This window comes from Mastomys coucha, unplaced genomic scaffold (assembly GCF_008632895.1).
Source record: "Mastomys coucha isolate ucsf_1 unplaced genomic scaffold, UCSF_Mcou_1 pScaffold23, whole genome shotgun sequence".
NCBI classification, from domain to species: domain Eukaryota; kingdom Metazoa; phylum Chordata; class Mammalia; order Rodentia; family Muridae; genus Mastomys; species Mastomys coucha.
The window spans coordinates 24,930,457-24,944,404 of NW_022196906.1; the positions used below are offsets into that span (position 1 = coordinate 24,930,457).

The window sequence follows — 13,948 nt, forward strand, 5'->3', positions numbered from 1 at the left end:
AGAAGAAGAAGAAGAAGAAGAAGAAGAAGAAGAAGAAGAAGAAGAAGAAGAAGAAGAAGAAGAATCACAACTGTATCTGAGTTCAGGATGTTCTCAGGTCACTGAAGTACACGATCAAAGTTTGCTTCATCTTATTCCTATGTCTGGCTCATCTGTGTGATCCCACCTCCCTGGGAATGGAAGGGGTTAATGAGGGAAGAGAAGACAGAGCTGAAGAGCAGAGTGAGCTACTCACATTGAGACTCTCAGCTCTAGCTCCTCCTCACATGGGAAAGCCCAGGGCTTAGAACTGAGAAGCCCCAGGCCTGCCCAAAGCTTCATCTCATGTATGCAAAGCCTCATGACATTATCTGGCCCACTACAGTGTTTCTCCAGTCTTACCTAGTATCAAAAAGGAAATAGGGGACTAGGAGTGGCATGGGGGTTCAGTGGATAAAGTGTTTGCTATGCAAGTACAGGATTTACATTCAGACTTCCAGCACCCACATAAGTTTGGTGTGGTAGGTGCCTGTGAACTCAGAGCTACAGAACAGAGATAGATGTAACCCATGGGCTCATTAAAAAGTTCTAGATTCAGTGAGAGACTCTGTCTCAAAAAAATAAAGTGGAAACTCAATTGAGGGGGGAAAATGGCATAAATCTCTGGCAAATGCACTTGGACAAACACACATACATCATACACACACGCATATCAAACACATACAAGCATACATCACACATATTCATACATGCATGCATATCACACAGATACATATTCATGTATGCATACATCACACATAAGCACACACCACACACATGCATCACACACATGCATACATCACACACACATCTCTCTCTCACACACACACACCTCATATACACACTCATGTATCACACACTCATGTATATATGCATATCACATACATACACATTCACACACACATACATATCACACATAAGCATACACCATACACATACATCACACATGAGAGAGAGAGAGAGGGAGAGAGAGAGAGAGAGAGAGAGAGAGAGAAGGAGGAGACCACAGACATGGCAGAAATGGAGTCATTGCAATCTAATGTGGCAGTCATAGTGTGACCAGCAACTTCCATCAAAACCAAGGCAGTAAGACCCAGGACCATCCCTCTCCCAGCATTCCCTGACACAAGAGCTTACCTGGTACTTGTTTGGGTTGTGCCTCTCCACGCAGGCTCCCTTGAGGCAGAACTTGCCTTCACCACAGCTGGTGCCATCTGCCCAGGGGAAGTGGCGGGTCTGGCACACCATCTGCCCCTTGGCCTTGCCAGTGCACCACAGCTTTGTACAGTACTGCATATATGGGCAAGGCTTAGAGCCCACCCCAAAGGCCAGCTCGCACTGTTGGCTCAAACTGTAGCTTGTGCCCGGCAGGTCCTCAGGCAGGGTGATGGGCTTACTGGGCTGGTCCAGGAGGCAATCACCTGCATAGATCCAAGGACTTTTGTTGGGACAAGCTGGAAAAGGTGAGGCCTGGCTGGTTTATAATGTAAATAGTAGGGAGAAAGGGAAGCAAGAGATAACTAAAATAGATCTGAATCAGAAGCCAAGTCCTTGTCACCTTTCAGGTACAGAGGACATCTAAAGGACATCATAAGCATTGCCACCGAACCCTTCCCACTCAGCCCTGCTCCTCTCTGCAACCTGGCTTACCATGCCCACTGTCCAGGAAGTCAGTAATGATGGCAGCGCTGCAGGCTGACCAGGGGTTGGCACGGTCAATCTGGATGAGTGTAGGAGACATCATGTGGTTGGCTCTGAGCTTCCCAAACACCTCCTCACACACCTTCACGTTGTCATGAGGCATATTGAACACATGGCCTGTAGGATGGGGCACAATGATTCAGGAGGCAGGAGCACAGATTTGAGAACGGGCAGGAAGGGAGTGGGAGAAGCAAGGAAGCCCTGTGACAACAGTTTTCAAGCTGGTTATCAGCACTATCTGCTTTGTAGATGTCCTACAGACCCTGTGCTTGTGCCTCCCGTCTCCTCCATTAGGCTGTGAGCTAGGTAGGACAGGAATGTGTCACCTTGTCTTTAAGGTATTCTCCCTGAAGTACCCAAGTGTCAACTGGGCTACAACAACTAGAACAAAAAATGAAAGCCCATACCAAGGCAGCTGCTGGCCCCAAGAAAGGATTCCTACATCTCCAGAAGATGAGGATGCAACTATATCTCCAGAAGATGAGGATGCAAAGGTCTAAAGCGCCCAGCACAAATCCAGATCAACCCCAGAGGTAAGCTCCCCTCCCTTCCTGCCTTACCCAGCTCATGGGCAGTGGTGAAGGCTGACGGAAGCCCATCGTCCTCGATGACAGAGCAGCTTCTCTTGGGATCACACATGGTACCCACGTCAGCCATGCCTAAGGTGTCACAGGTGGTAGCCCCGCATAGGTCCTGCCGCATAGAGGAGACAAAAAAAAAAGAAAAAAAAAACAGACTAAAGTTAGAGATCGTAACAGAAGGGGCCTGAGCGAAAGGAAGGGCATCCTAGGGGCATTTGCAGTTGCCAGCCAGCCAGCCAGAGCTTTCATGCTAAAGGCTTGTGGAACTATTTGTGGAATCAATCCAGGCCAAAGGAGGTGGCCCCAAGAAGAAAGCTGTGTGGCTCACAAAGAAGAATGTACCCTACCCAGGGAAGTCCTGTGGGAGGAAATTAGGAGGTGCAAAATTAAACTACAAGGGCCACATCTTTATATAGAAAAGGTCAAAAAGAAAAACAGTGACTCCCACAGCAGGGTGAGGTTCTGATCAAGGCTCCCTTAGGCATGCTGGGGTAAAAGGCAACCACATTCCCCATCCACAGGCAGCTCTGAGCTGTCTCTATTTTTGTAGAGTGACTGACTTTTGGACAACTATGAATCAAGTTCAGATTCCCAGCCATAGGTTGGCCAGCCAAAGATCAACCCCTGCCAGAGACTTGGCTTCCTTGAGCTGACAGGAAACAGAAAGAGGTGGACCTGAGCCACTGTGTACACACAGTTAATGAGCTACCAAAGCTGAAGGAGAACATGGACTCAAGGATTGCTAGGGATAAAAGATAGAGATCATCACCTAAATGGAAGGGTCCCTCCTTTTTATCTAGAAGTTTGATGCTGCAGAAGCTAGGCCTCCCAGCAGCACATTGTATTAGGAAGTATTTCCAGGGGATGCTGAAGTGATTTCCATGGATGGAGATCTCAAAGACCTTATTCAGCATTATAGGCCATGGATGCATCTAGTAACCTTGGGAACTAAGAAGTTGGAAGTGGGATAAAAGACTCGTGCACAATTAGTCCCCCTGAGAAGACGGATGTTAACTCTTCTTTATGTTATTGTCTTTAAAACACACGGAGATTTGGTCCTCACAACAGTCTTAGGAGGCAGATATATTACCTTCTCTATTTGCAAATGGTGGGAACTAAGGTGCATAGTTAATCATGGCCAGGGTTCACTAAGTGCAAACACCATGCATGACTTTTGTATGCATGACCCCATCTAGTCCTCACTGGCTAATTATCCCCTCCAACAGACAAACAAGGTGATACTTCGGGAGTCTCACATCACATTGAAGAGTCATGATCTGAGGGTCTGTATGAAGGGGTTTGGATGTCACCACCAGTGGCTCAGTAATACTTCAGAATAAGATGTCATGCTCTCCTGTGAAATCTAGGGGTCAAGGTGAGCATGCATGCAGAACTCTACTCAATTTTGTTCCGTGTGTGTGTGTGTGTGTGTGTGTGTGTGTGTGTGTGTGCATCTCTATGTGTGTGTAGGGGGGCCCTGTGGGTCTCTATATGTGTGTGTGTGTGCGCGCGCGCATCTCTATGTGTGTGTCTGTGGGTCTGTGTGTCTCTATGTGTGTGTGTGTGTGTGTGCATCTCTATGTGGGGGGGGGTCTGTGTGTGTGTGTGTGCATCTCTATGTGTGTGTCTGTGGGTCTTTATGTGTGTGTGTATGTGTGTGTGTGTGCATTTCTGTGTGTGTCTGTGGGTCTGTGTGTGTGTATGTGTGTATGTGTGCATCTCTATGTGTCTCTGTGGGTCTGTGGGTCTATGTGGGGGAGGTGTCTGTGGGTCTGTGTGTGTGTGTGCATATGTGTATGTGTGTATACATGCATATGCTGTCCTGGGGAGAGGTGAGAGGCAACAGGGTTAGTGGGGCCAGAAGGCATGGGTCATAGTACAAAAAGAATCAGCAAAGTTTAATCCAAAGCACTCAGAGGTTTGCCACCTGAGCAGTCAAACTTGGCTTCCCACAGGCAGGCGATAGTCACACCTCCTAATGAGTTAACAGTTTTTCTGGCCAGAGAAAACCATGAGGGTGACCAGCCTGAACCCAAGCAGTCAGAGTCAATGACAGGCACTATGAATGCCCGACCTTTGTTTTACTGCCTGTGTGAGTGATGTACATCTTTCACTTCCAGGAACTTCACTAGAGACTTCAAATTCCCTTCCTTTTCTTTCCTTCCCTTCCCTTCCCTCTCTTCCCTCTCTTCCCCTCCCCTTCCCTCTCCTTCCTTCCTCTCCCTTCCCCTTCCCTCCTCTCCCTTCCCCTTTCCTCCCTCCCCATTTCCTTTCCTTACCCAGTACCTGTCCCTTTTCAAAGACTTCATGTTCTCGAAAGCCCCTCCCCCTTCTACAGAGCTCTGGAAACCTAAGAAACAACCACTGTCAAAATATCACAGACAAGCTTGGGACAGGAGGAAAAATGGAAGATACGGAAGAAATGCATAGTAAAGGAACAAGGGTTAGGCCAAAGCATCATATGTCCCTGGACATCAAATTACAGGGTCCCAGTTGGTAGAGGCGGTGATCTGGAGATGTTAGTCCTACGACTGAAGCCCAAAGCCTGTAGGACAAGCACCTTCTGTGGCTCCCAGGCCACCCACACACTCAAGCAGGCCCCAAGCAAAAGAAGTGGGAGAGACACAGGAACAAGAACCTAGAGAACAGCCAGGCAGTGGTGGTGCACACCTTTAATCCCAGCACTTAGGAGGCAGAGGCAGAGGGGGAGGCAGAGGCAGGCAGATTTCTGAGTTTGAGGCCAGCCTGGTCTACACAGTGAGTTCTAGGACAGCCAGGGCTATATAGAGAAACCCTGTCTCGAAAAACAAAAAACAAAAAAAAAACCAACAACAACAAACAAAGAACCTAGAGAACTAGTTCCCAGTGCTAAGTGGCTGTGTGTCTTTGACCAAGTCCCTCCTCTCAATATCTCAGTTTGCTGCCCTGGAGGAGAGCCAGTTCTCAACTAGGACTTGAACTATCCAGTGACTTAAGCCTCTCCCTCCTTCTCCAGTCTAACTGCGCAGCACCTTCTGGCACTTGCTTATGACAAGGACACAGAGCATGGCCTACTCCTAACCATAAGGAGCCTCCATGCTGAGCAGTATAACTCACAGGGAAGCTCAGGCCCCTCTGCCTCACCTGTCACTGCACTGCCTGTTCCTACTCTGCCCCTCAGAAGTGACCAGAACAGAGCCAGCGCAGACATGAGATCCTAACTCACCTTGTAGCAGCCTCTGCAGCTGGGAGGTCCCCTCAGCAAGACATCTTTCCTTTAGAGAGAGTGGCTCCTCCCCCTACACATAAGCAACTGTAGGTCCTTCCTGCTCAGGAGCAACTTGTTCTTTCTGTCCAGAAGCCTCAGCTTCATGGATTAAACAAAAGGAACAAGGAGAGGCAGCCAAGTCCTGTGGAAAAGGTTGTAGCAGGGGGCAGAGGTCTCCCAGTCACCAGCATCCTTGGGGTGGGAAGACAAGCTGCTAGGGCAGAGGTTCTGTCCCCCTTCACCCAATAAAGGAAGCAAATGACGAATCTGAGATGTAGAGCTTAGAACGCCCACAGGCATTTGCTCAGGGCCCAGTTGTACCTCATTTATGGCACGGAATGTCTCCACCCTTCTTGAATGAACTTGGAGCCACTTGAATTGCTTTAACCTCCTTAGCTCAGGCACAGACTCTAAAATACAGAGACTGTCCTATTTCTTTCTGCCCTGAAGATGATGGCATCTCTCAGCCCAGTCCCTACCTGATTCACTCTGTCTGGAAATTGGCCATTTTTCTCAAAGTCACAGTTGCTTTCCTCAGAGGATCCAAGAAACATCCTAGCCAAAACCTCAATCCTCCTGTACTCCTGTTTGGTGCTTTAAGTAAATAAAACTGGCACTTTATGGTGGCCAGATCCCTCTTTTACCAAAGTTGCTCCACACACACAATTGCAGCCCAAATTCCCCACTCACCCCCTACTTACGCTCTTCCTTAGCTCCTTCCTCTGGTGTACATGCATGTACAGAGATGCTGTTTCCCAGCAGCATGGGGGGGAAGGGAAGGGGAACCACAAAAGTCAAGTACATTATGTTTTTAATTTGGCAGGAAGAAAAATCTATGTGTTCTTATGTAACCAAGCTCATGAGTCAGGGCGCATCATGAGAACCATATTCTAGCATCCAGAATGGTCACAGAACATCAGAACCAGCCTCCCACTTTGCTAATGAGGTGAGGTAACACATCTAAGGCCATGTACTATCAAGTGAAGCTTAGGGTCTCGAATTCATAGTCAACACAGGAATGCTCTTTGCTCCCAATTGTATCCTACTAGGAAGGATACCATGATCACCAATGGAAAGCATTAACAGGGCCCCTGACTCATTTTCCACCCCAATCTGTGCCATGTAACACCATTTTTTTTGGTCCATCACAAAATCCATTTGTTTATGATTTCTAATTATGGACTTCCTTCTCAGGAGTACAATCTAGCAATTCAGAGCTTATACAATTAAGTTAAAAGGGGTATAGAGCAAAGCCCGGAAGGTGGGCTGGTACTACTAACAAATGTGGTATGATCTTCATGTAAATCCTTCCAGATGTAGAAGATGGTATTACCGCAAGAGACTAGAATAGTCCGAGGGACAGGGATTGCCTTGCTGAGCAAGAACAGAAACCAACACTTGCAGGAAGGCTGGACCTGTCTATAAACTAGGACTTCAAGACACAGCTAGCCACCATTGACCTGCCACAGGGTCCTGGATGCTGCTGTGGCATGATTTCTACCTGGATTACCCATTAAATCCCCCTTTTGAAAAAGAAGCCACTACTAAGCCCTGTTTTACAGAAGAGACCCACATTAAGTAAGTAATTATCCAGGGGTTGCAAAGATCCCCTGGCCAGGCAGAGTAGAGTGAAAAGGTAAGGAGTGTAGCCCCTGGGCTGAGCTCTGACCAGGATTTGCTACTGCCTCTGGAGTACATCTACTCCGAGATGAAAATGCAGAAGGTCCTCAGGAAGGAACAGATCACCCACCCTAGGCCACCAGGTCAAGACAGTGCTGGTGACCATAGATAGGGAGAGCTCAAGGAAGTGAGAACTGGCTAGATTAAATGCTAACCGCAGCATCTGTTATAGGCCACGCTGGTTGAGCAAGCGGCTGGCCCCTTGCCTCACACCTGCATAGACCCACTGACCCTGTCCTGGCTGTGTACCCTGTCTACTGACTCCAGGGTGGATTAACATGCTCCTTGATGGGGCCCTACCTTTCATTAGGGCAAAGCCTGGTGGCAGAGAGCCAAGAAGAAGTGCCAGAAGAAATCAACACTGAAGGCTGACAGCCTGAAAGTTGGATTAATGGTCCCCAGGTAGAGGCAAAATCCCCAAGTACCCAACAGCTTCAGGCAGCCCACACTTTCCCCTGAACCCTCCCTCCATGCACCTGATGAACCACCAGACACATGGGCCTGTGCAGGACTACAAAGATATGATGTGATGCCTGCCTTAAAGGGATTGGCAAGTACCGGCACCCATAATCCCCATACAAACACAAGAGTATTAATCAGGCAAGTATGATATACTTGCAAGGGCAATAACACAGAGTGCTTTAAATCAAGACTTTCTTAAATTTACATTTTGGCATGGGAATCTCTATGTACTTATTGAAGAACAAGAAACATAGCAAAAGCAGCTGCTATGGTAATTAAAATGATATCTGCTACCATTGGATGGCTATGCTAGATGAGAAAGCAGCTCATCCTCAAAATAGCTCCCCACAAGTGGAGTATCATTTCTTCTAAAGTTGAGGAAAGTGGAGTTCAAATAGCTGACTCACAGCCCATTGATAGGAAATCCAAGTGCTGAGATTCAAATTTGACTCTACTCAACTCCAAGCCAGTGGCCTTTCCATTGTCCCGTGTGTGCAAGTCAAGGGATTAAGACACAGGGGCAAGAGCATTGAGGTATGGAGGGAAGAAAACAACCACAGTGAAGTTCAAAGGAGGGAAGAGGGCAATATCTAAGGTAGGAGAAATTGCTTTTGCTAATTAACCCAGTGGTTAAAAATGAGTGAAGCTGGAGAGATGGCTCAGTCGTTAAGAACACTTTCTGCTCAAGCAGATGACCTAGATTCAGTTCCCAGGATCCACATGGTGGCTCACAACCATCCAGAACTCCAATTCCACAGGATCCAAAGCCTTCTCCTGACTTAGGAAGGTACCAAGAGCACATGTGATGCTCATACACACATGTGGCAAAACAGTTAAATGCCCATAAGATAAATAATGTTTTTAATAAAAGGAGTGGTGAAAGAAAGCCATCACTCTAGCGGCTGAGGCAAGAGGATAAGGAGTTTGAGGCCAAGCTGAGCTGTGTAGTAAGAATATATAAAGTAAAAATATGGAAGGTATGGGGAGGGAGAAAGTAAAGAAGGGCCCCTCTCTCCTGATAGCTTCCAAAGTCTGACTTCAGAACAGAACCTGATGCCGTAACAATTCCTTCTTACCATGTTGGGGGATGGATATAAACACGATTCGTCATTTTGCAACTCATAGCTTTTAATCTGAACATTGAATGCACTACCTGCTGCAAGTGATTCATACCAAACATCAGGCTCTGCTTCCTTAGAGATTCTGCTCTGCACAATATAGTAAACATCCCACTCCATGCCCAACACACAGGGTCTGGAAAAACAGTTTAATGGTTAAGAGCACATACTGCTCTTGCAGAGGATTTGAGTTCAGTTCCCAGCTCCCAAGTCAAGCAGCTCAAAACCATGACTCCAGCTCTAGGGGGACCTTACATATCTGACCTCCAGGGGTAGATACACTTATTTGTGTGTGCATGCACTCACACTCACACATACACACACACACACACACACACACACACACACACACACAAACACACACGAGCGAGCATACACTACTACTCCTTACAAAATATGGTACCGCTCAAAACCAAAACCACAAAAATCAGTGCCAGGCTTCGAGGTTGTGAACGGGGAAAGTTGGGAGTGTGAATGAAGACTGTAAGACAGTTGAATACACCTGGATAATCCCAAAGGAGGAAGGAAGAGAAGGTTAAAGAAGGGAGGGAGAATGCCATGAAATGACACCAAGCAGAGAGAAATAAAATGAGTGAAAGCAGGAGGAAGACATAAAGTACAAGTCATAAAAAAGGAAAATGAGGTCATGTCAAAAGAGGAAATGTCACAAATAGTGAAGCAGATGGAGCAAAGAGGGGTCATTTATAACACAGAAACAGGCTTCTCTCCCCACGCCAGTGTTCCCCAGGCCAGGGACCCTTTCTGCACCCAATCTCTTAGAGAGCAACCTCAGGTTCTGGGAAGAAAATACACCACACACACACACACACACACACACACACACACACACACACACACACACACACAGAGCTCCCTACAGGGAAGCACTTAACATATTATGCTGTGATTGACAACTCTTTGCCACACTGACTATTCCTAGGAGGGCTTGGGCCACATCTTATTAGTATGAACAGCTCCAGTCAGAATAGTACCTGGAAGTCCTAGATGCTCAAGAGGATGAATGAGTGAATGGACAAAAGCCATCTGTGCCACACGGGGTTAATGAAGCAGCAGAGGCCCCAGGCCTAAGAACTGGGAGGACTCAGCCAATCAGGGCCTAAGGAGTCACACCAGTAAGTACCTGGCATCTGTAGCCCCCATGCAATGAGAAGCCAGAGACGTTGTACTCTTCATAGAAATAAATGAGAATGACTCTGGCTCTGATTCTCGATCTGTTCCTGGGCTGACCTCACCCTGCTGTTATGAGCCTGGAGGCTGGCTGCTTTGCAAAATCAGATGTGCTCTCTTTGTCCACAGCTTATTCTGAATCCTTACAGAAACTCTTCCAATTGTCAAAACACTTGCTCTATGATCAATGTAGTCTCTCTTCCGGACAGCTAAGGTTCCTGGAGACCACATTTGTCTTGGTCTAGAAAGAACAGCTGTTTGCCCGTGTTCTCATCCAATACTGTACCTTCCCCCCAGGAGATTTGAGGGAGGAGGGGTTGTGCCTTAGGAATGAGATGTTCCTAGGACGCTGAGAGTACAGCAGGCCCCAAAAAAATCTGTGCTGGTGAAGAGGTGGGGGAAGAGCTGTTTATCTAAGCATGACACTGCGTTGATGACGGGCCTACCAACACAAACTCCCTGCTCTCTAGCTTTATCCTCTCTGGACCTAAGAGAAAAACAGCCTCTCACACTCACATCTACACATCACCGCTCCTGAATGAAGCGGTCATGCAGTTTTTACCCATTATGCACAGATGACATGGCCCACTGGGGGCCACCACTGAGAAACAGAAGCTGCCATGCTGTCTGATTGTGTCTTCAAAAAGGGCATCTCTTCTGATGGCGTGGCCTACATTCCCAGCAGGGGCTCCTTCTTCTCAGGGTGGGTTCCAAAAGTCAGCCTTCACTGGACTGAGCTCTGTTACTCTAGAGCCAGGGAGTGACCTCCGCAGGGGCATCTCAGGTAGCAGATGGGACAGCAGCTGCTTTACCCATTAAGATATCCTGTTCTTGGCCTTTGCTTTTTCTCCCAGCAATATGACTGCAGACCCGGTCTGGATGCAGATGCTGAAGCCTCTTCTGCAGTTTCCCGGTGACTCAAGCAGGGCTTCTAGGGCTAGGGCCGGGTTTGCGGCCGCTCAACAGACCTCAGTTGGAAGAATGAGCAGAAGGAAAGAAGGCTCAGGCCAAAGACCTCCCTAGAGAAACCAGGTGGTGGGAGGAGAAGAGGCTGGGAAAGGAGGAAGTTCCAACGCAGGAAAGGACTGGCTGTGCCAAATGGGTTACTGTGGAAGACTCCGGCTCCAGCTCGTGGGCGCCAGACCAACTCTAAGTGGCCATTTAGAAACAAGGAGAGTGAGAGCCATGGAGGTAGCAAAGAACCCTGAATGGTGGCCAGAATGCTGTGGTTATGATAATAAAAAAGCAAGAGTGCTGCAGGGATTCACATCACAGCCCCCCCCCCCGAAAATCAGAGAAAGCTGGGCACTTGAATGATTCTTTTTCTCCAGTGTCTAAAGAATTTCAGGAATCCAGATCTTCACAGCGCCCAACTTTTAGGTCAACACTTAGGGATCTAACTGTTCACAGGTTAATGGCTTCTTGAGATAGAAGACCCGGTAAAGAGGAGAGGAAGGCAGGGTTCTCTTCCCACATCTGGGTCTGTCTCTCTAGTCCCATCTTAGTATGTTCCCAACCCTGCAGCTGGAATGTCCAAATGTTCTTGACTAGGCTCACACCACCTTGCACTGCAAGGGCGGAGCAGGAGTCCTGGCCTCGAGGGAGGATCTTCAGACTAGAGCATAAGCACTCCTCCTACCTGCTCTTAGGATACAGCTAGGTGAACAAGGATCTGAGAAAAACTTAAAGGCACTTTCGCCAGCCCAATTCTAAGTGAAGCTCCAAAGGAAATGGTTCCAGTTCCAAAAAGGTGGCCTTCCTACACTGCACGCTACAAATCATACGGATAAGGCCCAACAGAAAAGGATGTAGGGGAGAAGCAGCGGTGAGTGTACACTGAAATCTGGCCTTTCATAGCAAGTCACAAAACTATTGCAATGATCCCCTCCGTCTCAGTCCAGGATTCCCATACCCATGACAGAGAAAGGATGACAGGTTGCCCACTAGAAATGCAGCAGGCACTGACCTTGAATCACCTTCCAGGACTCCATCCAGCAAAAGTTAGCCTGTTTGGAGATGTCAGAGAAAACTTAGCCACCCACCGAGGAGAGGGGAAGGCGAAGTTCTCATTGCCACCATCTACAACACCATCCTCATAGCGCCTCCTATCGGCCTTGAGGACAAACTGCAGCTCAGGGGCGGCAACTTCCCGGGTTCCAGCCCCTCAGCGCCTGATCCAGAAGGCGCTGATTGGCCGCATCAGGACAACACCTTCGGAAAAAGCAGGATCTCCACCAACCTGCCCAGAAGCACATGAGGTGGAGCTCTGCTGAGCCTAGGAGAGGACTCTATTTAGAACTTCCAACGCTAGAATTCAAAAGAAACCGATTTAAAGGGGGCATTGGGTGGTACAAAGGGGCTTTGGGGATCTAAACTCAATGACCCTAAGAAAATGGGGTTGAATCCAAAGAGGTGACAGACCAACTCACCTGTCTGGTGAAGAGGATAGCTGTGTCCCAGTACTCAGGGTGCTTGTCGCTCACTTTGTTCAGCTTTTTCTGCCAGGCACAGAAGTTGCGAAGAGTCAGGGCCGCGTTGCCTGTGACCTTGGGCCCAGTGTCACGATCTCCTAAGAGTAACACCTTGACCACAACGATGTTGATAGGGTTGAGGATGCTGGGGTGGCGATAGAGTCGCGCCGCCGTAGCCAGCAGCGTCAGCAGATAATGTTCCAAATCCGCGCCGTGAAACTTGACCATTGACTCGTCCGCCACCACCAGTGTCTCCACATACCGTGGTATAGACACGAAGCGCTTGGCGCGCCCAGACCTACGCCGGCTGTGGCTCTCCCCGACGCCTGTCCGCCGTGGCTTATAAGGGTCCAGAGCCCTCAGGATGGCGGGGTTCCAGCCCGAGGCCACCCCGCAGCGAGAGGTGGGGTCTCCGGAAGGCCCTACAGGAGCACCCCGGCGCTGGAGAAGGTGTGCACCCTGGCTGTGACGCTGCGCCTCTGGCGCGCTGGTGTTGGGCAGAGGGCTAATGACATACTCCGCACCTCGGTAGCCGAAGGCTCCGCGGAGACCCCCGCATAGGCTCACAGCAGCAAAGGAGTCTGGCTCCGCGTTCACATACCCGGAATAGAAGCAACGTCGCAGGTCTAGAGAGCTGCCAGTGAGCCTCTGCAGGGGGACACCTAGATACTCAGTAGCAAAGGCGGGAGCCAGGAACTGGGTATCCGGCGTCAGGTGTAGATAAAAGTCCTGCTGAAAAGCTGTGATCTGAAAAATTAGACCCTGATCCCCGGAGTCCTCCGTACCCCTCCTGTAGTAGTGGCGGCCATTGATGTCCGGGTCCCGTCGGATTGGAACGACCACCTCCCACTCTGGCTCGGAGCTGCCAGCAGGTCGCCAGGCGAGAGCCAGGATTGAGATGCCCAGTAGAAGCATGGCGCCGGGCCGCGCACAGACGTGCTCTGGGATGGGACTTAGCTCGGCTCCCAAGGCAAGCACTGTCCCCTTGTAGCCCACACACCAACGCCCGGGACAATGGGCAGTTCCCAGAAAGGACAGCCAACCAAGTCCGGGAGACTCCTCCCAGAGCAGCGAGCGTGCACAGGGCAGCCCGCGCCTCCTACCTGTTCCTCCCTGAGCAAAGCGCGCTCTGGGAGCTTTAGTACGATCGCTGTCAAGTGCACAGGCGAAAATTTGCCGCGGAGAAGTGACGCGAGGTGGCGGGCTGCTTCGCGAACCGCAGCCGCTCGCGGTGCAGCAAACTAGGAGCTGGGCGAGCCTATTAAAGGCCCCCTCCTCTTTGGACTGCCCAGTCAGCGCCCCTCCCCTAACTCCCCTCCCAGCCTCCCAGAGCTCGCTGCCTGGAGCCTCCAGGGGCCACTGGAGAACTCGGTCCCGCCTCCTGAGCTAGAGCCACTTGGCGGGGAGGGAGTGGCGTTATGCTGAGGCAGGAGGCGTGGGCTGACCTAAGAAACGCTGGAGCCTATTCACTTTTTTTTTTTT

At 49.4% G+C, this 13,948-nt stretch overlaps 1 protein-coding gene across 2 annotated transcripts in view; it reads right to left on the minus strand.

Moving 5' to 3' along the window:
* Adamts15 (ADAM metallopeptidase with thrombospondin type 1 motif 15) overlaps positions 1–13,720 on the minus strand; it is a 24,479-nt gene extending 10,759 nt beyond the window's left edge. Inside the window, exons 1-4 of one of the 2 annotated variants that reach the window (XM_031344658.1) lie at positions 12,425–13,720; positions 2,280–2,412; positions 1,669–1,836; positions 1,156–1,439 (exon numbers count right to left, since the gene is read on the minus strand). In XM_031344658.1, coding sequence (XP_031200518.1) covers positions 1,156–1,439; positions 1,669–1,836; positions 2,280–2,412; positions 12,425–13,381 — 1,542 coding nt within the window. In that variant the 5' untranslated portion in view covers positions 13,382–13,720. Of the gene's footprint in view, positions 1–1,155; positions 1,440–1,668; positions 1,837–2,279; positions 2,413–11,961; positions 12,166–12,424 lie in introns of those variants that run through there. The other variant, XM_031344659.1, reaches the window with a different exon arrangement.
* Between the last annotated feature and the right edge of the window lie 228 nt (positions 13,721–13,948).